We start from the raw sequence: 24,052 nt of genomic DNA on the forward strand, positions 1-24,052 counted from the left end.
GACGGGAAGGGCATCCATTGTTGCGCCATTCCCTGTATATATGGAGCAAGGAGTAGGTGCTCGCCAAAGTTAGGTGCTTACCATGAGCTAACAGGGGCTTTCATGGTGTTTTCACAAATCTGACCCTGCAAATACATTCAGCAAGGTCAATTTTATAGAAAATAACACTTAGATCATGTTTTTCATGAAAAGTGTGAATTTTTAAGTTTAAATATTTATGAAAATTTTAGACCGTAGATTTTCAAACCTTGTAAAAACCTACTCAAGTGTTGGAATTGGGAGATCCTAAGAGTCCATTCCTATAAAATCAAGCATGTAGAACACATCTCAAATTTGACCATGCAGATGTGTTTTACATTCTTGATTTTATAGGAATAGACTCTTGGATCATCCAATTCCGACACACTGATAAGTTTTTGTAAGGTTTGAAAATCGACAGTCTACAATTTTCATAAATATTAAAGCCAAAAAATTTACATTTTTTTATCAAAAAAACATTATCTGTGTATCTTTTTTTGGCAAATCGACCAGCACGCATTTGCGGAGTCGGATTTGTGAAGCACCTCGAAAACCCCATTGGCTCGTGGATGAAAGAGGCTTACGCTTCCCAGTGGGTGTTTGACTTTCACGAGAGAGAGAGAGAGAGAGAGTAGTTTTTAAATGTTAAGGCTTTAGGTGTAGTATATTATGTTTCAAATATTTGAGGCAGTTTAGATGACGTACAAAACAAAGTGTGAACTAAGTTTTCCGCAGCTCTAAGTGCTCCTACCTAACAAAATATTTTCACAGATTACAGCTTGTTACAGGTGATAGCTAAAGTGCACAAAACTAAATAACTGTTTGAGGCTATTACCACAATTAAACGTCTCATAATCAAATTAAAATGGCAAATATTCCAACTTTTCTAATTTACCTTTTTTCAAGCAATGTGGGGGAGGGGTGTGGAGTGCGCGGATGAGTTACACTCGGTCGTAATGTGCTCCATGATTATCACAAAGGCCTCCTTTCTCTCCATGTAAAATTGCGTGAGCACACACATGATTATTATTCGTGAGATTTGAGTGACTTGGAACAATATTTCCTGAGAGAGAGAGAGAGCTGTTTATGCCAGCTGGGTTTGACAAAGACTCCCACAAACTTGCCTAAAATATCTAGACAATGATGATGGTAAACATTTTCATGGCCATCCTTGGAAAAGTTGATAAAGCAAAGCCAGGAGCTCTCCATTTTGGTATGGAATCAAGGGAGGGCAATGCAGGAAGATATCCTCTATATATATTCTTCACATATAGAAGACATGCTAAAGCCTTAGAACCAATGGCTTGCTCCAAGTTTCTCAAGGTGGTGGTGGTGGTGGTGCACTTACTGGTACAGTGCTGGTTGCTATGTGCATTGCCGCCGACGGTCAGGATTAGCAAATCCGATTATCAAGATGCACTTGGGAAAGCCATTTTGTTCTTCGAAGGTCAGCGCTCAGGGAAGTTGCCAACAAATCAGAGAGTCCAGTGGAGGGGAGACTCTGCTCTCTCGGATGGACATCTACCAGACGTACACTCACTACAAACTGAAAATCTATAGATCTGATCCATGAGTTTAAGCCTAGAAGAGTAGATGAGCACATTGGTCCTTTAAAAACTTGAGATGTTCTAGCCTTCAGGCCAATTGGATCACTTAGGCAACCTTTGGATAGATGATCACAGTGTTGTCATTGTCACTATGGTCATGGAGAAGAGGGATGTAAATGGTTATTCTTAGGATATTTTGAAAAATAGAAATGAGATCGCAGTCTGTGTTTGGATGCACCTGCTTATGCAGAAAACTAGGATAAGTTGGGAAATCATGTTGCTCTTAACAAGGCAACTTTCCAACATATCCATCCTAAGCATAAGCGGGTGCATCAAAACAACCCTCTAGTGAAGAATAACTGATCCTAGACTCCAATGGGGACTATAAGCGGGCTAACTTCCAAGCCAAGTCAAAACTCACACTCTTGTCTGACTGTTAACGGAGTCAGCTAAGAGACCAGTCAATGCCAAAGAGCTCAAAGTATTCTCCCAGTCAATGATCCAAAGTAATTGAGAACTGCCTTCTCCCCCAAACTTTTCAATAATAATCATGTCCTTGTGTTTCAAAATCATAAGCATGTCGCACACACGCACACGCACACACACAGAACACTAGTGTGAATAGCAGATGCTTGGCAGGTGAACTTAGTGGGAGGCTACTATGATGCTGGAGACAATGTGAAATTTGGATGGCCTATGTCGTTTACCGTGAGCTTACTGGCATGGGCGGCTACAGAATACAGTCAACAGTTATCTTCAGCCAACCAGTTGGATTACTTGCTTGACGCTATACGCTGGGGCACCGACTTCATACTCAACGCTCACACCTCACCAACCACTCTATATACACAGGTGGGTTGTTTTAGCATCTCATATGCACATACATAAGAACTTGCATCGTTTGACTCAATAGTGGATGTAGAGCCAAACACCCACCCATGTGAGCAGATCAGTCATTCAAGAGATTACCAATCTCAAAATGTCACAGGTCGGTGACGGGAACTCAGATCACCAATGCTGGGAGAGGCCTGAGGACATGGATACAGCACGGACAGTTTATCAGATCAATGCATCTTCACCAGGGTCAGAAGCAGCTTCTGATGCTGCCGCAGCACTTGCATCAGCCTCCTTAGCATTTCGCAGTGTTGACACAAACTATTCATCTGTGCTCTTAATGAATTCCCAATCAGTAAGTGATGATCAAGGGTTCTTTGTGAAAGCTGCTCTAGGAATTGCACACATGCACATAATCTATTCTGGAGGTGCAAAGGAACTAATTTCAACCTTCCTTGGGTTCCTTTAATGAAAGATAAATGAATGAAAAAATTATTTGCAGTAAGAATGAATAACTACATTAATCTGAATGTGTTTAGCATGTTTTATTTAGCTTTTCAAATTCCCAATCATTGATCATCAAAGGTTCTAACAATGCATGACTAATAATCTGACTGTTACAGAATATTTTGTTCAGCTTTTTGAATTTGCAGATACATACAGAAGATCATACCAAGGATCTTGCCCTTTCTATTGCTCCTACTCGGGTTATGAGGTAAATGATCTAGCAAATATTGTTTCCTAAATTTATACTTGTGACTGAACTAGCATCTCATGTCTGTTCAGCTCCCCCAACAACTCAGAATGTAACAATGCATCTTAAGTCATCCAAATGGATAACATACATGCAAATTTGCCTTTATAGAATTCCTTATGTAATTATACATAAAAAGTCATTGAAATGTCCAGAAACAGGTCCCCCTAGCTTGCAAACCAGATGGGATACAAGTTGGGCGTGTTTGTATTTGCACCACACGACATTCCTTGAGAAGGTACCAAAAACTCCACCATATTGCAACACGAAGATCTATTGCCCTTTCCGTCAAAAGTTTTTCCTCCACCATCATCTCAAACAAAAGGAAGTTCTGTTTTCAAATTATCAATAGGCTAACTTTTAACAAAGTTTCTTCTTGTTCCTAAAAATTTCATGAATACAGATAAGGTGGCCAAGATAATTAACCTAACACTCAAGCCCAACCGTGTAATCCTGCCACTTACACAAAATCATGCTCAATTTTAGAACATAGAATATTGGCATTTTGGGGAGAAAACTGCCAACTTTACACACATCAGGCAAGTATGAGGATTTCTCAAACTGATCTATTTGCCAATCAATCATTTTAAAAATTTTATAATGGTGCTTTTATTGTATTTCGAGATTCCTTTGTTCTTTCAGATATATTTCAGTTATTTCATAAATTTGGGAACTTTATTTTGCTCATCATTGTATCTGTAAAACTATATCCTATACATAAAGACAAATCGATGGCATTTTGAATTATAGTTGAGGCACTAAGTTCCTGAGCAGCCATCATCCATAGGTTAGAGTCACCTAGTCCACATGACTCAAGAGTGTAACTTACAGAATACGGCTTGGAATGACTGCCTATGTTGCAAGAATGATCACACACATATATTGATGCATACATTGCCCGGCTTTGAAACCCAAGGCCCAGCCTAAAAGTCAGTTCAAAGGGATTCACATTGGCTAGTAATTACATTGATTCTTACAGGATGAGCTTCTTTGGGCTGCTGCATGGCTATTCCGAGCAAGCGGAAACAAGGAGTATCTAACTTATCTGGATAGGAACCAAGGATGGAGTCAACAAGTGTCTGAGTTCAGTTGGGATAACAAATATGCAGGAGCTCAAGTTTTTCTGTCAAAGGTAGTTCAAGAAATTGCTTGATAATACACATTCGCTCTGCTATTTTTGGGCTAGAGAAATTTGTGGCAACACTTAAAACATAGACCTGGCTAGGTTGTCAAGACTGAAGTCAGCTGAACCATGTTGGCTGGTTACTGATTAAATTGGTTTGAATTGGCACTGAACTTTTTCCCTAAGGTTTGAGAAAAGGTTTATTCAATTAGTATATCACAGAGATAGGGAGAAAATCCAGTTGCAACAGAATCTCGGTGCAAGGTCACTTATCACTAATAGAAATCAAGATAGCTTTCCATGAGAAACTTCATTCTGACTGTCTTGGTAATGTCAAGCAATTCCAGAATGAGGCCAGGGAGTTGGGGCCTTGAACATGTGCAGTCAAGTCTTGAGTTTTCATTTCTTGTTTTTCTAGATAAGATAATTTATTTTCTGGTTGAAATGGCTGAAATTATGAGACTAAGATCTTCTGGTCCTCGTCCATATGCAACGTGTGAAAATTTTCTGGTAGAGATTGCACAGCTTTTAAGCTGTCACAAAGATTTGTCGACATGAGGACACACGACACAAGTTCAACATGAAAAATAGGACACGAGGACATGAAATTATTTTAATTTTTTAATCAATAAAAACCGTTTTTTGATATTTTAATAGTAAAAATGCATTATTATTGAAAATATCAAAAAAATTATTTAAATATTATTTTAAAATATTAAATTAACGCCCACATCACCAGGGACATGCATCGAAAATGGTGTGTCCCTGTGACATAGCTTTTCAGCCCTAATGTTCACATCTACCTTTTATTTGAAAAAGGCTTTTTTACTGAAACCACTTGGTTAAGCTCTGGTCATTAAAATCCAACCGCTAGTGGGCCTGACTATGTTGGTTAGCATCTCAGTTTGTGCAATGAGTCATGGTGCAGCCAGGGACCCAGTGTATGTGCACGGGATTTGCTGGATGAGAGAACCTATTTGCCAAAGATCTGCAGTTCAGGATGCTGAGTTGCAGATCACAGCTTGGACCCCTAAAGTAGAGACTTAGTACCTATGCCTCTAGTCTCTAACACTGATTAGCAACAATAGTAATTGCTGATTCTCATAGCAGATAATGGAAGTTTGGTTAGTTATATACAAATACATAAAGTCCTAGAAACATCCCAGTTGGCCCAACAACCTGGATTCCCAGATAATCACCCAGATTTTCTAATAATCCAGGCAACTGTGCCCCAGATATCTGCAAAACTAGAGATGAAATCAACAATAAACTACTAAATTCCAAGTGGGTGTGCCTGCGACAGTTCTAAATGACAGCAGTGCCATGATTTCACCCAACAAATAATTTTTTGTTCCGCACCTGTAATGTTTTAATATAGCAGTTCAAATTTCTATCATCAACAATGAATATGCATGAAACACAGGTCTATGGAATGGGAGAGGAGGCATTGAGAAAGTACAAAACTGATGCTGATTCATTTGTATGTGCCTTAATGCCACAGAGCAGCAGTGTGCAAATTCGAACAACTCCAGGTAATTACTGTCAGACAGAATGCACTTGGAATTTCCAAGATCCATCAAAAGATTGAGGAAAGATAACAAATGTTTAGTACGAAACCCATTCATAAATGAACATGGGCTCAAATTGGTTGCATGTACACAACACTTGACTGCTTCAGCAATAGACTTGTGAACAAGTCCACTTTTACGTGCAGAGTTCATAGTAAAAAATTAGTTTATGCTTTATAGCCACTAATCATCTATGTCCAAGTCATCTAAATTTATTATGACCAACCCTACTAAAATCTTGAACCAAATCTATGACTAAATTTTAGCTCCAAACAAAAGAGGCATGGAGGATAAAATAGAAGATGAATAAAGAAGCTATGAGTCTCCACTGCCAATATGCTAAATGTGAAGTATGTGCAGGAGGACTTCTATATACACGAGACAGCAGCAACCTACAGTATGTTACAAGTGGCTCACTTTTACTGTTCATCTACTCGAAAACTCTCCAAGAAATCAATGCAACTTCTGTTCAATGCGGCTCAGCTTCTGTTTCCCCCATCCAAATGAGAACGTTAGCAAAATCCCAGGTAATTTCAATCTGATCAGGTCACTCTTAATGCTTGCAACTTGACTGGAGGTTTGGACAGGTCCAATTCATTCTTGTCCAGAATCAGACAGTGTCATGATATTATGACAATATCTTGATAAATCAAATTATTGTGACATTTTGGCAGTATCAGGATATTGTCAAGATCTTTCCAGTTTGGAAAACTTTACTGAAAATATCATGTATATTTGTAACATAGGTAAAGAGAACAGCATGTGCATCATGATGGATACACATCTAATGCAGAAAAAGCACACTCCATCTTAATGAACTGCATCTCATTTCTTACATTTTCTAACCTTTTGTTGCTAGGTGGACTATATACTGGGCAAGAACCCATTGAACATGTCATACATGGTAGGATTTGGAATGAAATATCCTCATCAACTGCACCACCGTGGTGCCTCAATCCCATCCATTGAAGTCCACCCAACCAAGGTGGATTGCCAAGAAGGATATTCAGTTTGGTATGATGCCGATGCTCCAAACCCCAACATACACACAGGTGCACTTGTTGGGGGTCCCAACTCCATGGACCAGTTCACAGACTCTAGGTCAGACTATTCTCACCTAGAGCCAACTACCTACATGAACGCCGCTTTCGTGGGATGTTTGTCTGATCTGATGGATCAGACTGGTCAACTTCAACTAAAGACCAAAACCCTAACTGTTCCAGAGGATTCTGATATATTGTAATTATGATGTTATCACCATATACATCCATGCAAGCAGCGGTAAAAAAAAAAGATGTATAGAGGTGAATATAAGGAACAGTATTAAGCATTGACTTGTGGTGTATCACTCTATCTGCATGTTTTTCCTACACATATTCAGTGCTGCCACTTAAAATGAAGCTAATACATGCTAAAGTATGTTGCACAAATCTTCTAGATAACTGTATCATATATCAAATCAGAATAAAGCACACAATCTTCATCCAAATTAGCCATGCAAGGAAAGGTAGGTAACCAGACAGTGAAAGGTAGCAGATCATAAAGATACGGACACTTTCAAAAGGAATTGACTCAAACCTACATAACCAGACAACTCACACTATGGATGTAATTCCTCTTCACGTGCCTAAGTAAGAAAATTCTAATGCATCAGATGAAAGTTATAACCATACAGAGTTCTTCTAGGAATCCAACTAACATTTTTTTTCAAAGAAATATGATGAAATTTCCACTCCCTATAAGTTCATTTGTTAGGGTAATGGGCTATAAGGTCTGGCAGATGCTTTTCGCCCATAGATTTCAAACCAAATCAGCATTTCCGACCAATGATGTATGTAACAATTCAAAGAAGGTCAAGTGATATCATTAACAATTTATTAAGCCAAGATGGTCATCTCTGTGCATGAGATGGCCATTATATTCATGCTAGCTATTATAATGAATGCCAAATTGTAAGCATATACGTCATCATCAATTCAGTGGTTAAAATAAAAGGTTACTTATCCTTTCGCTTATAGGGTCAGGTTCAGCACTTCCCTTACAGAACTACATACTATTATTCACATGCTCATTGCATCAAATAACCATTGCAAACAAATATGTGTAACATGTGGCTATAATGTCTATAACATACTCTCTACTTCTGATACAAAATCAACAAATTCACCACCCTACGAGTTTCTGCTCAACTTGGTATGGTTTTTAACATCCAAACAAATTGATAATGTTGACTTACACAGCATGTATCACCCAAAAAATTTCGGATTAAAAGATGGTTAATCCGGATCATAATTAACAATTAGAAGACCCGCTCACGACCATGAATCAGAACTCCTATTTTCCTTTGCCTTTGTCCTTTTGCCGCTTCTCATGGCAAGCTTTTAGTGCTTGAACTTCTGTTTTAATAACAAAAACTCACTTCATTAAACAAGAAAAAAAAATCAACGGAATCAAAGAAAATAAGCAGGGTACAGTCCAACTCATTAAAAAGGAAAAAAAAACTTCTTAAAGAACATACTGTTGTTTATAGCTAATACCCAAGAGAGTTCTCAGCATGAAAAGCAAATATAGTGTGCAAAAAGAGAAAGCAAACACCAAATGAACGCATTCCTTCCAAGGAGTCGGAGTTATTGAAACTGAATCACAATCAATTTTCATATTAAACATATCACTAGAGAAAGATGGGTTGGACGAGATCTCAATTACCTGATTGGCAGGACCTCCAATTCCGATTAGTATTCGCCAGACATTCCTGTAAACAACAAAATTGCGTTGTGGTCATGAGTTCTTTCTCTTTTAAGTACGGTGGTACATATGCATTTCCAACTCATGGGTGTAAGACAGAGAGAGACCTGCAAAGCCAAGTATAAGGAGGCGCACTGCTGGAGCTGCTTCACGTTTTCATCCTCTTCGTCCGCGTCCGTCTGGTGAAGGGGAGGTGGCAAGTGGGAATTGCCTTCTAGATGCTTTGATGATGATGGTGGCGACGATGTACCCATCTCCCCTTTTACCTCTTTCTCTTGATTGAAATGAGGGAGGCTACTACCCTAACACCCCCCCCCCCCCCCCCCCCCCCCCCCCCCTTCATGTTTTTGGCGGTGGTGATGCCTCCTGTTTGGCGATCAGTAAATGAGAAAAAAGTTAGTGGGATGATTCACGGATTTCTAAATCCATGGACCCGCACATCTGTATGGAAAAAAGCAGGCACATTCTCCCCCTTTTAGTATGAAAAACGAAACTTGCTTAATCTATCCAAACATGGGATTTTTTTTATGAGGAAGAAACGAAGAAAACCCGGGTGGGGCCCACGATCAAACATGGGATTTGGATGGCACAAAATGCATCAAAACTTCGCTCTTTGAAGAAAAAGTTCCTATCATATAGGCCATTTCCTTACGTTTGGTTTGCCCCATATTTAAGGTCCACCAAGATATATGTCCAATTTATGAGAGTGTTGGAGCCTTGCATGCACCTAGAGATGCCAACGGTTCAGATCTGGAACAGCTAAATACATGGGAATTTGGATCAGAACAATCATGGGTCCGACCCATTTACATCCCTACCATACCCATCTACCTACCAAAGTGGGATCAATTGGAATTCTGTGCCAGTCAAGTCAATGTCACAAATATTGTTTTTAAACATTTTCTTGATTAGGATTGTTTTTTTTTTGCTGAAAGGGGGCTTTGGTGTTTTTAAATTTGTTACCTGAAATCGCTTATTTTTAATGCGATGAAAGGTAAAACTGTTGAAAAAAAAACATCGTTTAAAATGTTAACCCATACAAGGAAATATATCAAACGTATCAACCCTTTTTTAAATATCAATATTTCAATAACTCGAGTGATCATTTTCGGTAAATTCAAATAGCCAGGGTAATCTTGATGAACAAGCCAAATAGTGGGTGTTCTAGCTCGGGTTGTTCCTGAGCAAAACTGAACTCAAGCTCATGGCAAGCTCGAGTTAAACGAGCCGAGCTTGAGTTGGAGCTTGAGCTGGCTTGTTCGTGAAATATGTACATGTTTTAAAATTAAAAATATTAAAAATTGAAATCTAAACCTACTAAGCCAAGCTCAAACTTATCGTAATCACAAAGATGATGTAAGCAATTTGAACCTTAAACTTATTGTTTGTAAGCCAATCACTTTAACCATCTCCACTCTATGATATAAAATATATTTATTACTAATTAGTGAGTCTATATGAGTTGAGCTAAGTCCAACACTTTTGATCTTGGTAATTGGATCAAGTGTGGCCATAGAGGAGCTCACATTGGAAACCAAGGAGCCACATGATGGTGGTCTCTTAACTCACAGACCATGAGATTAAAAGTTTATTAAAATGTATTGAATGGGATTAAAATCTCCATTCAAGGTTGGAAAAACGATTACCCAAGGAAGGACTATAAATCCTCAGCCCCTGAGCTATGCCTGAGCTTCATCCCTACCGAAGCAGATCGTTTCCCATGGTTTTCCCATCTCTCTCTTATTCTCTCTATTCTCTCCTCCCTCACTCTGTGCACACTCCTACCACAAACTAAAACCATGCCCTGAATAATTTTCAGAGAACAGTTCTGTTTCTGAAATTTCTCAAAAAACATAGCCCATGTTTTGAAAAACAGAAAGGGCATGAAAATAATTAATTAGAAAGAGCATGGGTAATATCATAAAATTACTAAAAGTGAATCATCTCAAACCCTCGCTTCTTTCTTTTCTTTCTCTTGTTTTCTTTTTTTTTTTTTTTCTTTTTTCAAAGAAACTCTAAAACTTTCCTTTTACACGAAAGGGTAGAAAAAAAGAAAAAAAGTAAAGAAAAAGAAAAGAAAAGAAAAAAAGAGAAAAGGAAAGAAGATGAGGGTTTGAGATAGTTCTTTTTAGTAATTTTATGGTATTACCCTTGCTCTTTTTAGTTAATTGCATTTGTGCCTTTCTATTTTTCAAAATAAGGGCTTTGTTTCTAGGAAATTTCATAAACAAGCTTGTCCTTTGAAAATTATCTGAGATAGGGTGTTTGGTTTTTTCAAAAACAGACTCTCAAACTTTTTGAAATTTTTGAAAACCCTTGAACTTTTTTGTTTAACTCAATAAGTTTTAAAAAAATTGTTTTAGTGTATTAGTTTGTTACTTTTGCCCAGAGCAGCCTCCTAACTTTTCAGATTTTACATAAAAGTTGTTTGATTTGCTAAAAACCTCTTGATGCTTTATTTTGATACAAAACTGGTTTGGATTTAATTATTATCTAAATTGAGGGTAAGTTTATATCAATATTATTATTGTGGGATTTAGAATTTATTTATATTGGCATAATGGATCCGGTATGTAGTATTGATCCAATTTTATTATGGATCTAGATAGTAGCATGCTAGATACGTTTTGAATTTAAGTGTGGATAATCCATTGCTTTTGTGGTGTGGATCATGTTTTTTTTATCCTATTAATATATGGATCTGGTATGCCTAGTATTGATCCAGTTTTATAGTGGATCAAATTGGATTGGATCAATAAAACTAAAATGGGAGAAAGTTGGATCAGTTGGAACAAGTAGTATTCTAATAGACCTGGTTGGATCCATATTTGATATGATTGAACATGTATGGATCTGAATAGATCCAGTTAATAAGGTTTGGATCCAAGTGACACCATTGGATTCAGTTAAACCTATTTGACTTGCTTACACTATTATCATGCTTGAATGCGTCATCTTATGAGTTTTGAGGTTATTTGGATATTAATCAAATAACTTAACATGAATCAAGTATGTAGATCCAATTTTAGATCTGTTTTATAACTCAAAACTCATGGTGTGGAATCTGTACATAATACATGCAAGTTTTGATCCATATGAGATCTAAGAATGTTTTATACGATTCCATGTGCTTGTGAATAACCCTTGTTTGGTTCTATTATGGATCTATCTCGCACACCAAATAATAATTTTCAAATCAGTTCTTGCACTCATGTAGAATGGCAAGTCGGATCGTCTCCTCAGAGAACGAGATTAGACACACAATTTCACTTACAAATTCACTTTATTAATATCTCAAAGAAAGAAAATTACACTATCCTTGAATTACAATGCAAATAAAAATAACACACAAAGAAAAGAAAAAAAATCTATGCTAAGCTCGAGTCCACGCGTGCAAGACCAAGAAGCTCCAAGATATGTATATCCGCCTCAGCCCACCCACCTCCTTGTTCAATAACACACCGTAGAGAACCACCTTTAAAACAAAAACTAAATCTATTCTACCAACTAAATGCAATAACTAATCAAAATAAAAGTAGGTCAATTAAATTATACTACTAAAACTAACAAGAAATTACAGGACTAATCAAACTAATAAACTAAAGTACTTCTGAAGCAATTAAGACAACCAAGATAACTAAAACAACTAAAGAACAAACCTACAATACTTAAAAATCTGAAACAACTTTAAAGAAAACACGAAAAAAAAAAACTAAATTGCCCTAAACTATGTAACACTAGCTAACTACAACAAAGAAGCATTGTTTGGGTTGGACAGACTATGGGAAAGGTCAAAACAGAATAGATTGACACCAAATTCGGTTGGGACCTATTTTAAACCTTAAACTTATGTGCCCAACTTACCCCTAGACTAAACTCTATCAAAAAGTAAGTTAAACTGCAACAAAAAGGATAAAAATACCCGTATCATTATGAAATAAAGACTGCATTTTGACAAAAAACTGGTTTTCAAAAACAAGATGAAGACACAGACAAATCAACTTCGAATGAGATGAAGCTTTTCAGAATTTAAGTGAACACCTTCACAAAACTTACTTTGGGTCAAGACTCCACAGAAAACCACATAAAATGATGACCTAAAGTTTGATAAAATGTTGCCAATTTTCTGCAACTATACTTAACTATAATTAACATAATTAAAAATCTAATTAAACCAACTAATTCCAAATTGAATTAATGCTAAAATAGAAACTTAACTACTATTAACCAATCATTAAAACATAAAATAACTAAATAAAAGTAATTATACTACAGAAAACAATTAAAACTAAATTATCTATACTAACTACAATGTTGACAATAACCGAATAGCTAACAATGAAACATTACCAACTAAACTACTTAAAGCAAATGAAGACTAATTAATCCAGCAATTGAAACAAAGAAATAATGATAATGTAAAGATAATAAATAAAATAAAAGTAAATCATCTAAATTAATCTATCTAACTAAAACTAATTAATGTCTAAGAAGCCCACGACTAGACTACTTAACTAACTAACTTAAACTATTCGACTGAAGTAATTAACAAAAACAAACGAGAAAGTAAATATCTGAACCAGACCCACCTAGGGATGACTCCCCTAATCTAAGCAGAAATAGGAATCCTAATGTAATTAAGAAATATGAAAGATAATGTCTAAAACAAATAGGAAATTATCTAGAATTTTCTATAACTAACCTTCATAATTTTATGCTAACTTTCTTAATTTCTAACTTAAGTAAAAAGGAAAGGTAAATACAATTATAACTTACTAATTAAATAATGGTAATTATCTAAATAACCAAACACACGAATGAATGCAATTAGGAAGGATACTTTCCTAAAACTAAACTTGGAAATTAAGCAAAAAGGAAAATTTCAGCAACTTGCCAACTAATTGAAAGGAAACTATCTTACTCTAATAAGAATTTTAATTAAAATAAGAAATATTTGATTAAACTAATCTACTGTAAAGAGAACTCTTTATTACTCTTATGAAATTAAACTAAGACAAGAAATAATTTTAATTAAGAAAGACTAGAACACGATTTTGCAAAAACAAAACTTTGAACTTGTAAAAACTGGTTTTATGAAGGAAGAAAGAAAAGATAAAACAAACCCTAAAATAGACTCACTAAATCAGGAAAAAATATAGACATGACTCTCTTAGATCCTAATAAAACAAAGGAACAAAAATCACCAGAAAACTCGAAGGAGTCTGTCCTACAACAATCTGGGATCAAGGTCAGGTCGAATCTTGATTCTGCAGAAACTGGTTCTGCAAAATCAAGACAGAACCCTGATAAAATGTTGATATCTTTTGAATGATTGATCCAATTGATCCCAAATTTGGACTATAGTTTCTAGATGTATATATCAAACTACTCTCCAAATTTTAGCCCCAAATGATTTCAGGATTGTCATGGAGAAGCAAAATAATTTACGGTTCTGTTTCAAGCATGTCGCCTGACAGGTTCTGGATAGATCCGGTTCTTGAATTCACCAACGATAATCTCGCCAAGGAAACGACACCAAACTTATTTTTTCTATAAATTAGACACATTAAACTGCTAGAAAAAAATAAAACCAAAAATTGATCATCAAAGAAAGAAGGCCAAAATGATTTTTAAAAACATTGCAGAAATCTAATTGTGCAGAAACAACTTAAACACTCTATTATGAAAGAAAGAAACTAATTCTTTTTTTTTCTCTAAAAACACCTAAACCAGAAAAAAAATGTGAGGAAAGAGATCTAATCCTAAATATCTAAACTATGGTGCAACAAAATAAATAAATAAATACGCAAAATAGATAAATATGCATGACCCTAATTAGACTCAATCTTAATCTACAAGCAATGGGTGAGAAGGTGCACCTCAAGGGTTGCCCGCCAAGTTTGGGAAAGAAAAGAGCAATACAAGGCGTCAAAAATCATGCCACATGTCTCGTAGATCTGCTGCTACATGTGCCACCTTGCTGGATCTGAGGTCGGACCCGAATCATTGATGAGGGAGATCAATGGAGAAGCATAGATGGTCGGCGGTTGCAAAGGAAGAAGATTTTTGGCTGCCAACTATGAAAGTAGATGGCATTCACACTCCAAGTCTGAACAAGAAGCTTCAGCTACTTCGATCTGCAATAAAAACATAGCAAAGCAAACAAAACTACAGAGAAAACACAAAGAAAAACAAGAAGAAAGAAAAGAAAAGAGAAGAAGAAGAAACGAGAAAGAGAAAGAAGATGGCAATGGAGAGGAAGAAGGGACAATTTTGGAGAATAAGAATAAAAAAAAGGGAGGGAGGCATCTTTCCCTAGGTGTGGACGGTTTTCCAAATGACTAAAATTAGGTTTTATATTATATATTTTATAAAAAATCTAAAACATGCCTAGGTTAGAAACTATTTCGAAAAACTACCTAAATTCTAAAAATTAGCAACTTACTACCTCTAGGCGCCATTTTTAGAGGGGTTTTTCTGAAATTTCTTACCTTGAATCTTTGGATCTAGGATTGGATTGACTTTGGGTCCGGTCCAAAGTTCAAGATGGAGACTTTGGATCGGATCTGAATTCAAACTACCTCGAAAACTGATCCAATTTTCTTGAAATAACTCTATCTTTTGCATTTTAAACCGGTTTTGCATGAAATTCAAACCGTGACTTTTTTGTACATCAAACAACGCAAACATGGCTATTTATCCTATAAAAGCACATATAAATGCATGAATTTATGATAAATATGATATGTATTTTATGCATCATCACATAGTACGTGAGAAAAACATCATACTTGATAATACGAATGATGAAAAGATCTACATGACAGTGTGAAAAATAACCCATGGCATGTATAAAAAAACTCGGACTTTAATATAAATGATGCAAAGTTCATATGATTATGTGAGAAATAATCTATAACATGTGAGAAAACATCATACTTACATATTGATATAACCCTTGAAATTGTGCACGACTTATTGAGTGCATGTTTTATCATAAAGTATTGTATATTAATCATGATGCACCGATTGAGATATAATATGATTGTTCGCCTCACATGGCCAAGTGAGAGATGTTGGATCTTGGTAATTGGATCCAGTGTTGTCATAGGGGCTTACATTTGAATCAAATGAGCCACACAATGGCAGACTTGTAACTCATAGAACGTGAGAATTAAAAGTATATTAAAACGTACTTAATGGGATTAAAATCCCCATTCAAGGCTGGGAAAATGGCAACCTGAGCACTATAGACTATGTCCGAACTTCACCCCACCGAAGCAGGCTGTTTCTCACAGTTTTTCGTTCTCCCTCTTCTTCTCTCTATTCTCTCCTCCCTCACTCTACACACACCCCTATCCGAATTCCAACAAACACAAGCCTAGCCATGAGCAGCACATCCCGTCTTCCAATTACTATGTTATGACAACCCATCTAAGTTGAGGCCAATCAGGTGTGCATTGAAATGGAAACTTTTGTGCTTTATCACATTTACTTATTTCTGTGACTCCGCTTAATCTGAATCTAGTTATGCATCATAGAAGCGGATTTGCCTTGCACCACTCTGAAGTTACCATGAGAGAGAGAATGCAGGATTACACCTGCCGATCCAATAAGTGGTTTCACTAGCGCGTACAAGTGACAACACTCTGATGCTAAGCCTGAACTTTTAGGTTCTACCAAGAGTCACATCCATAAATTTTTTTTTTGTTTGAAAGGCAAGCTGGGTTTAGGCAGACCCCTGTCGGTTATACAACCATTGAAATTTGAACTTGCAACGTCCCAACACAAGGTGAGCGTGCACTAGCTGCTCCTACCAGACAAGCGGGCCCCCCTTAGGTGAGTCACATCCACAATTGTGCAAAGCAACAGCCATCTTTGACAACCATGACAAGGATGACACCGTCACACAACCTCCACAGTTTCTCTTGGAAACTTTGTTAACAATTTAACATATCTCTTACAATGTAAAAATGAAATCATGCTCGGAGGAAATTATTGTTATGGTTTACTGAACATCATAGATGTCTGGAACTGAATTCAGAAGGAAAAAAAAGCAACCATCCTCCAAGACAGCTGGAAATTCATATACCCCAAACACGCCTTGGAAGAAATGGTGTTTCTCACCTTAGGTTCAGCAAAATTAGAATGCTAAGAAGCCCATGCCAACCACAACCGAATGGTATTATGTATTTGAAGACATTCAATCTGTCAAAAAATAAATTACAATTCATGTGAAGCATAACAATAGCAACATGGCATCATTGCTTGGCGTGGAGTACTGCCATCTATGTCACATGAATATGGCTGCGGATACGGGGATATGGCCAATTTTATGAAATTTCCAATATAATTTGTATATAAAGGAATACAGAACAGTCAAAATGGAGCATCCGTATGACATAGACTGCCAATACTGAAGGTTTGTATTTGTCCACAGCATAAAAATCTTGGACCTAATTCAAGCCACAAAAATTCTAGGGAAGACAATGGGAAAAAGACACCAAAGAGCTCAGGATGAAGAGTAAATGTCATCCACTTTAACTTTCAGTCCCCCGCTTCTTCTGTCCCCACCTCTGCCCATACGGGATCAACCGGATTAGCTGCTATCTATTTTTTATAAAAAGCAAGAGGCACAAGCACGTCATGCCCGACAAACCCACCTCGCATTAGGTTTTGATATCTTTTCACAATGGGACTTACAAAGACCGAAGCCTTGGCCTTCGGCCCACAACACGTGGGGAGAAGAAAAAGGTGAAAAGGGCCAAGAAGAGAATTCAATGAACTAATAGCATGAAGAGAACACCATCAAACTTGTACAGAAATTGGTAATTCAGTATTGTATTCAATGTGAGATGAGTACATTTTGAACTTCGGTAATCTAGTGATTATCCACTCAACCCAGCTTGACAAGAAAAATATATAGAGACCTTCATTTGGCTTCCATTCATCATAAATAAAAAAAAACTGTAGCAGTCACTTATGTATTAGCAGCCTTTACATGTCATCACGTCTCATTCTGTTTTCTGCAACCAACCAAGCTGTAGAAAGAGCAGTTTGTCCATCAAGAGCTAGTAGCAACTAATTCTAAGAAAGAACACATGAAACAACATCACTAAGAATTGGCTGTGTGGTCTGCGCCACCCAGAAAAGTGGACTTAACCTCACATTTGAAATGGAAACTTCTGATAAGCTAAATTTCCAATTCAAACGCATGTCAAGGCCCTCACTTCGAGCAAAGTCGGTGGAACCTGAAAATTTGAAGACCATAAATACCCCATACCAAGAAATGCTGGCATGATCTACTACACCTGGTGAAGTAGATGCAAACCTTGCATTTGATCTGAATTATAACTTTCAGAAGACAAGCCACCCATTCAGGTACAATTAAGGTGGGGTCCCAATTCACTCAAATTTTCATGGGCCTCATGTATAGCACCTGAAACATACATAAAATAATGGACCGTACCGATTGACAGGATAAGCAAACCTACCAAAGGATAACCATAAATTCTGATCCACCTGGTGGAGCAGATCATATCCATTGGCAAGAAAAAACAGAATTTCCAAAGTTGAATACTTAGAACCGCTAGTAGAGTCAAGGTCAAAGATGTACCTTCCATGAATACATCAAAAAGAAGGCAATGGTATCAGCTGACCAAACAACTGCAAAGGATTTCCAAAAAAATGGAAGCAAAACATTCAGCAACGGGATTAAAAGAAAAAGATAGTTCAGAGCTTCCTTTTCATTCTTCGAACAATCACGTGCTCGGAGGGAAGGAATTGCTGCAAAACCCCAAAACCAGAGTTAGAAAGCATGCAAGATTTACAGAGTACAAGTGAGTTGGCTAATTTTTATAGGAACAAGGCAATGCTGCCAGCATCACTAGCAAGAGAGGATTCTCTGTTCCAGCAATGTCCATACGTGACCAAAATTTTCACAAAGTTGACCTCAAGTTTGAAACTATGAACTTATTTTGGGACAGAGGGGCGACAAGAAATATCAACATTAAAATAGACCTGATCAAAAGATAAGACTATAAGCCAATGTAAATAATATCAGAGCACATCGACATGGGTTGCTTGAGTCACACTCCATAGTTGAGTAAGTTGAACATTTGCGTGCTTGACAGAATCATGCCAAGATCAAAACACGGGACTCTTGGTGACAAAACAAAAAAATGAATGGAAAAACTTCTGGTTAATCCCAGGTCAAGTACAGTCCCAGTATTTTTTAACATTCTTGACACAATAAAATACATGTGCAACTCTTCAAAGGAAAAGATTTTATAACCACCCGATCCCTTATATGCATTCCTAACACAGAACAAAATCAGATAGTCTAAGAACATGAGAAGTAAACTGTGTATTTATCAGTTGTTGCCTTCAAATTCTCTAATAGAAAATTAATTCTGGCCTTCAAGCAATTTAGTTAGAAAATCAGTGTTGGTGTTTAAGTTGGGCACTTAGAAGCTAAATGCTAAGCAATCCAAAATCTGAACTGAACAAGTATGGTTGATTAACTAAATATGAATCTTCAGTGATTCTCTTTGTTTCGCAAGTTCCATGAAGTAGAAGGAAAGCTTCTCAATTATTATCATAAGTAAACCTCATATTAACAAAGGCATATTGGCAAAGAGAACTACAAGATTCGTTTATACGCAAAGGAATGCTTGTTCTGATGCATGTATCACATGTGCATTTGTGCATAGATTACTTATTTTAACCTTTTTCATGCCTTTTCCAAAACAGATAAATTTGAAAAATCAACAACTTCAAATAAGATCAATATAAAGAAAACAACTTACTGAACATCCAGATGGACCACATCCCCATGAGTCTCCATATGTCTGGTTCATTTGATGGGAATATAAGATTAAAAGAAAGAACTCCTCCCAGTAACATTGAGGCATAGCCTTGAACTTCAAATACAGTATACAGAGTAGTTCCTGGAACTGCAGGATTCTTGGTGGCCGTGGAGGCCCTTGGAGCAAAGGTTGCTGCAGTCTTCTGGACAACCTATCAAATGCTAAAACTTAGATTAGCAGATAACCACTGCTTTAGATTGCTGCATATAATAATATCATGGTGCAGTTAAGAATAGTTATGAATTTTGCCTTCCTGTGAATGAATAGTTTGGCTGGGACTGCATCACTAAATATTTACCGTGTTCTCTCATTTGCCTATGAATCAAATAAAATATATCCTCTCAAACTTACGCATGACATAATTGTATAATCAACCAACATCTAGAATTTTATTTCAAAGGATATATTGTATTCATGTCAGTTTTTTCTGTGTTTTAAAGCAATTTGATGAAATTGAGCTGTTACCAAATTCAGTATCAGTCTGCCTATGTTCCATCTCAATAATAATGTATTTGGACTGTTACTAAGTCTAGAAGGTTACCAAACAAAAAGGCCAGAAGAGTCACAAGGGCCAAAAGCTCAGAATACCACGAACTACTTGGACAGAGTAAAATGAAATCGAGGTCTACAAAGTGGCAATGATGATAGCGCTAAGGTTTGGAGGGAAATTAGGGTGATTCCCAGGAGACTCTCCTCCATTTGGTTGATTTGAAGTTAAGAAAGGAAATAGTCTAAAACCACCAAAGTGATCCTTCTCCTGGCATTTGAACAGTTAGACATCCTTGCAAATATGCGTGGATTTCAAGAACTCCTTTGGGATATGATATACATTCATGGCGCTCGGTATAAAAACGCCATACTTAGTTCACAGTCAAGTAAACTCCTATGCATATAAGTTCTTCGATTTGAATAAAATGCCACTGATTTTCATGGTCACATAGCATGTTTATAGTGCAATAAACTGAAGAAAAAGAGTCATTATTTAAAGCAGCATCAGAGTAAATTATGTCACAGTCTCTAAGCTCGTTATTTTATGTCACAGTCTCTAAGCTCGTTGTTTCCTACATAAACATTTCTTGAGTCCTTAAATAACTTTCCCACTTATTCCAAAAGCGATTGTCCCTAAAGTCTGAGCTTGCTCCAGACTCCAAATTAATCATCCTGTAGATTTTCATGAAGCGCTCAGAACCTCTACAATACCGACGCTAACAATAGTAATAATAGCAACAGACAATCCGAAGATAATTAAGACAAACAAGCTACCGGTTGTACATTTCTAACATATCAAGACCATGTTGTTAACAATAGAGATAATATCGGGCACGGGACTCTCATAAGAGGCGCCGATATGAACAAATGTGGTTACAAGCAAGATCACGATAATAGGACTCATGATAATGGGACTCTCACACGTGATTCGGGTAGAGACAAATGTGCAACCGACCAGCACACTGTGGGACTCCAACAGATAGTTACGGTAAAGTCAAATGGAACACTCAAGAAGGGAACACGTGTGAGGCAAATGTGGAGGAGATCAAGACTAGAGATAATCTAGAGATTATCGATAATACTAAACAAGAGAATAATTCGGTTAAGGGTACCAAATGAAAACAAATGGAAAAACTAGATGATCGACTATGTGTAGTCGACAATCCTGTAATATCCTTAAATAGTGGAAAACTCCACATGTAAAGTGTTGAGTGGAGTATCGTGGATGTAGGTGATTTTACACCGAAACCACGTTAATATCGTGTGTTATTCCTTTTCTTTTACATGCAAATAGAGAAACACAGAAATCATAGTAACCAAGTTAAAAGAATCACCAGATTAACATGGGGATTGAACATATTCACCTAAAGGCATCACAACCCACCAACTAAAACGGCTTATATTGTCAAAATTAATGGAAAAATGAACGGAAACCCCAAAAGGAGATCAATCAGCGATCCAATGAACACCGAATTGCGAGACAAAATGACCAGAAGAAAGAAAAAACGTCGAATTCTCACCTTCTTCAGGTCCTTCTCTATAGAAGGAGAAGATGACGACGACAGAGGAGGAGATGGATTGGTTTCCTCGCCGTTAGGCTCCTTCTCTTCGGACTTCTCGACCGTTGGGGCATCGAAACCGTTGGAACTTGCGGCGATTCTTCTTCTACGAGCGGAGGGTTTGGGTTTGGGTTTGGGTTTGAGGAAGGAGAAGAAGGCGGGGAGTTTCGAAATCTGGGTGGTGTTGCAGATGAACGTTGGTGCCAACGGTAACATTTTCCCTCCTTTTCCCCCTCCTCTCCTCTCCTCTGTTTTTCTCCCTCACTTCCTCATTTTGTTATCTGCAGAATGCTGGTGGGAAGGATAAGGCCGTTAATGGGTGAAAATGGGTCGGATCTCACTGAACGTATGGACCCGATTCTGACCAGTTGTTTTTTATTCACTTGGGTGTCAATGGGCCGGGTTTAAGTACCGGACCCGAACCTGAATATCCAGGTACGGGTATAAAAATGTTGACCTGAGTTTGATCTCCATGGTTGCCACAGACGGGTACGGTACACAAGGCTTTCCAAAGTTCAAGGTATGTTTTCATTGAAACATGTATCTAAAAATTTTGGTATGAATTTCTAATAGACATTGATACTAGATTTAGATTTTGGTACGTGGTTTCCTTGATGATGAAATTGCGTATCATCATTTATGTTATAAGAATAATACCATAATATATATTGTGACAAAATAAATGCTAAGAAAAACAAAAGCACTAAAAATAAAAAATATCACCTAATTCCACCATGTATATAGCAATGGGCCACTGTCTCAAGAAACATGTCCAAGCAAAATATTGAAAGCATTATGTTTTAAGACAATAACTAAATAAAGAAAAATCATAGAACAATCTCAAGCAAATAATGTAAGGGTTGCCTCTTGCAAGAATTTATGATGAAAAATATATGCAAGTATGAGAATGATTTCTTGCATGTCTTCTCAAATCTCAATCAAGAAATTGATATAAAAAGTATAAAATTCATATTTAGATTAAAAAAAAACCTCCTCTGGCAGCCTCAATAAAAGTGAGAGAAGTTCATTGATGGTTTTGATGAAAGTAAGCTAGATCCACATGTATAAGAAATAGAAAATGATTGTCATGTATGGTTAAAATGATGTGTTTCTCTAAAAACCTCATAATTTACCAAAATTTGCCCGATGACCAAAATCATAAATAGTCAACTTTGTTAGAACCTTTTTACCCTTCGCATGTGCAAAACTCACGAAGTTTGCATAATATATCACTTCGCTCGTCATGTATTATGAACTCCCACTTAAAAGAAGGTCGCACATTTTTCTTTGTGGACATCACAGGGTTTGCATAATAATATTTGTGAACATGTTTTTAAATCCAAACCTTAAAACTTTGCAAATACTTAACTAAGGTCACATATATAATACAAAATTTGCATAAAAAATGTGCTAACTTTCTGTTAAATTGAATCTCGTAGCATCACAAATATCTTACTTAATCTGTATATACCTCACAAAGTTCACATAGAAATATATGTGAAGTTAAGTTAGACCACGTAACTTTGCAAATATTGTACTAAAGTTGCCTATATGTAGTAAACTTGAAATTGAAACCTCTCAAAACTTGTGAGATTCGCATGAAAATAACTTGTTCATATAACTTCATTCAAACTAATCGTGATTTTATATATATATATATATATATATATATATATATATATATATTCATTTTGTTTATTAAAAAATAAATCTGCTCATATATATTCATTTTAGTCATTCAAAAATGAACCTTATCATACATATATTCATTTCATTCATTAAAAAAATGAACATGTTACAAACATTTACCATACATAACTCAACATTAAAGGATTCGATCTTTGACTTCTTAATGTCAATTGTGTTATTGTTTTTATCCGCAAAACCTCGCTTTTTGTAGCACTTGTGAATTTTTCATAAAAAAATGAAATTTTATGCTTCATATTTGGTTCGAATTTAGTCTGAGTAAATAAACATTGGGAAATTAGATTAAATGTGCATTCAAATTTCAGGGTAAATGTACTTTTGAATTGGATTAAATGTGCAATTGAAATTGAAAGCAAATGTGCATTTGGGATTTTATCAAATGCGGATTTAAATGAAAATTTAAATTGGATTAGTTTAGTAAATCAACCATGGGGTGGGACGCCTTCTACGTGGGCCCCATTCTGACATTGGATTCCCATATGGGTCGGACCCAATTAGATCATGCCAAAAACAAATCCAAGTAGGATGGAAGGTCCCCACCTACTTGATATATATATATATATCCAAATTAATTAGTTGGAAAAAATAATCATAAACTAATTAAATTCTAATTTACTATGGTAATTTGGGAAGTCACCATTCTTCACAATTTTGGAGAGACCTTCTTGGGAGGGGTTTCTAGGATAAGCAAAACAAGTAAGGTTGGTTTTGGATTACCCATTCTTCCCCCACATTTTGGAAAGCCCACATTAGGATGAGATTCTAAATAAATGAAAAAGGTAAGTTTGAATCTCTCCTTCTCTTACGGTTTTTAAAAGACTAAGGTAGGGAAGAAGAATA

At 36.5% G+C, this 24,052-nt stretch overlaps 3 protein-coding genes across 4 annotated transcripts; 1 reads left to right on the forward strand and 2 right to left on the reverse strand.

The window, feature by feature from the left end:
* The first annotated feature begins 1,317 nt into the window (after positions 1-1,317).
* Positions 1,318-7,087, forward strand: LOC149815444 (endoglucanase 20-like). Its single transcript, XM_089990547.1, has 8 exons — positions 1,318-1,548; positions 2,205-2,417; positions 2,554-2,754; positions 3,037-3,114; positions 4,133-4,285; positions 5,700-5,808; positions 6,205-6,371; positions 6,704-7,087. The coding sequence occupies exons 1-8, from the start codon at positions 1,318-1,320 to the stop codon at positions 7,085-7,087; spliced, it is 1,536 nt and encodes a 511-aa protein (XP_089846673.1).
* Positions 7,088-7,907: 820 nt separating this feature from the next.
* On the reverse strand, positions 7,908-8,918 carry LOC149815445 (Cox19-like CHCH family protein). Its single transcript, XM_089989244.1, has 3 exons — positions 8,697-8,918; positions 8,551-8,596; positions 7,908-8,240 (listed from the first exon to the last, which is right to left on the reverse strand). The coding sequence occupies exons 1-3, from the start codon at positions 8,841-8,843 to the stop codon at positions 8,179-8,181; spliced, it is 255 nt and encodes an 84-aa protein (XP_089845370.1). The 5' UTR covers positions 8,844-8,918; the 3' UTR covers positions 7,908-8,178.
* Positions 8,919-17,403: 8,485 nt separating this feature from the next.
* RPH1 (resistance to phytophthora 1) lies at positions 17,404-21,790 on the reverse strand. Of its 2 annotated transcripts, none has more exons than XR_016427888.1 (4): positions 21,467-21,769; positions 19,398-19,608; positions 18,084-18,375; positions 17,404-17,630 (listed from the first exon to the last, which is right to left on the reverse strand). XR_016427888.1 is itself a non-coding variant. In XM_089988886.1 (4 exons), the coding sequence occupies exons 1-4, from the start codon at positions 21,719-21,721 to the stop codon at positions 17,604-17,606; spliced, it is 663 nt and encodes a 220-aa protein (XP_089845012.1). In that variant the 5' UTR covers positions 21,722-21,790; the 3' UTR covers positions 17,404-17,603. The 2 variants fall into 2 exon arrangements, 1 of the variants encoding a protein (XP_089845012.1); XM_089988886.1 differs by having other exon boundaries at positions 18,206-18,375; positions 21,467-21,790.
* Between the last annotated feature and the right edge of the window lie 2,262 nt (positions 21,791-24,052).

The sequence above is a fragment of the Nuphar pumila genome, chromosome 15, assembly GCF_984573655.1.
Source record: "Nuphar pumila chromosome 15, dmNupPumi1.hap1.1, whole genome shotgun sequence".
In the NCBI taxonomy this organism is placed as follows: Eukaryota; Viridiplantae; Streptophyta; class Magnoliopsida; order Nymphaeales; family Nymphaeaceae; genus Nuphar; species Nuphar pumila.

Coding starts and splice junctions, on each gene's coding strand:
- LOC149815445 (XM_089989244.1), bottom strand. CDS start 8,843: ATGGGTACATCGTCGCCACCATCATCATCAAAGCATCTAGAAGGCAAT. Junction 8,597..8,696: donor CCTTATACTTGGCTTTGCAG/GTCTCTCTCTGT, acceptor TGTTGTTTACAG/GAATGTCTGGCGAATACTAA. Junction 8,241..8,550: donor TTGGAGGTCCTGCCAATCAG/GTAATTGAGATC, acceptor TTATTAAAACAG/AAGTTCAAGCACTAAAAGCT.
- RPH1 (XM_089988886.1), bottom strand. CDS start 21,721: ATGTTACCGTTGGCACCAACGTTCATCTGCAACACCACCCAGATTTCG. Junction 19,609..21,466: donor TAGAGAAGGACCTGAAGAAG/GTGAGAATTCGA, acceptor AGCATTTGATAG/GTTGTCCAGAAGACTGCAGC. Junction 18,376..19,397: donor GTGGTCCATCTGGATGTTCA/GTAAGTTGTTTT, acceptor GGGGTTTTGCAG/CAATTCCTTCCCTCCGAGCA.
- LOC149815444 (XM_089990547.1), top strand. CDS start 1,318: ATGGCTTGCTCCAAGTTTCTCAAGGTGGTGGTGGTGGTGGTGCACTTA. Junction 4,286..5,699: donor CTCAAGTTTTTCTGTCAAAG/GTAGTTCAAGAA, acceptor CATGAAACACAG/GTCTATGGAATGGGAGAGGA. Junction 6,372..6,703: donor GAACGTTAGCAAAATCCCAG/GTAATTTCAATC, acceptor TTTTGTTGCTAG/GTGGACTATATACTGGGCAA.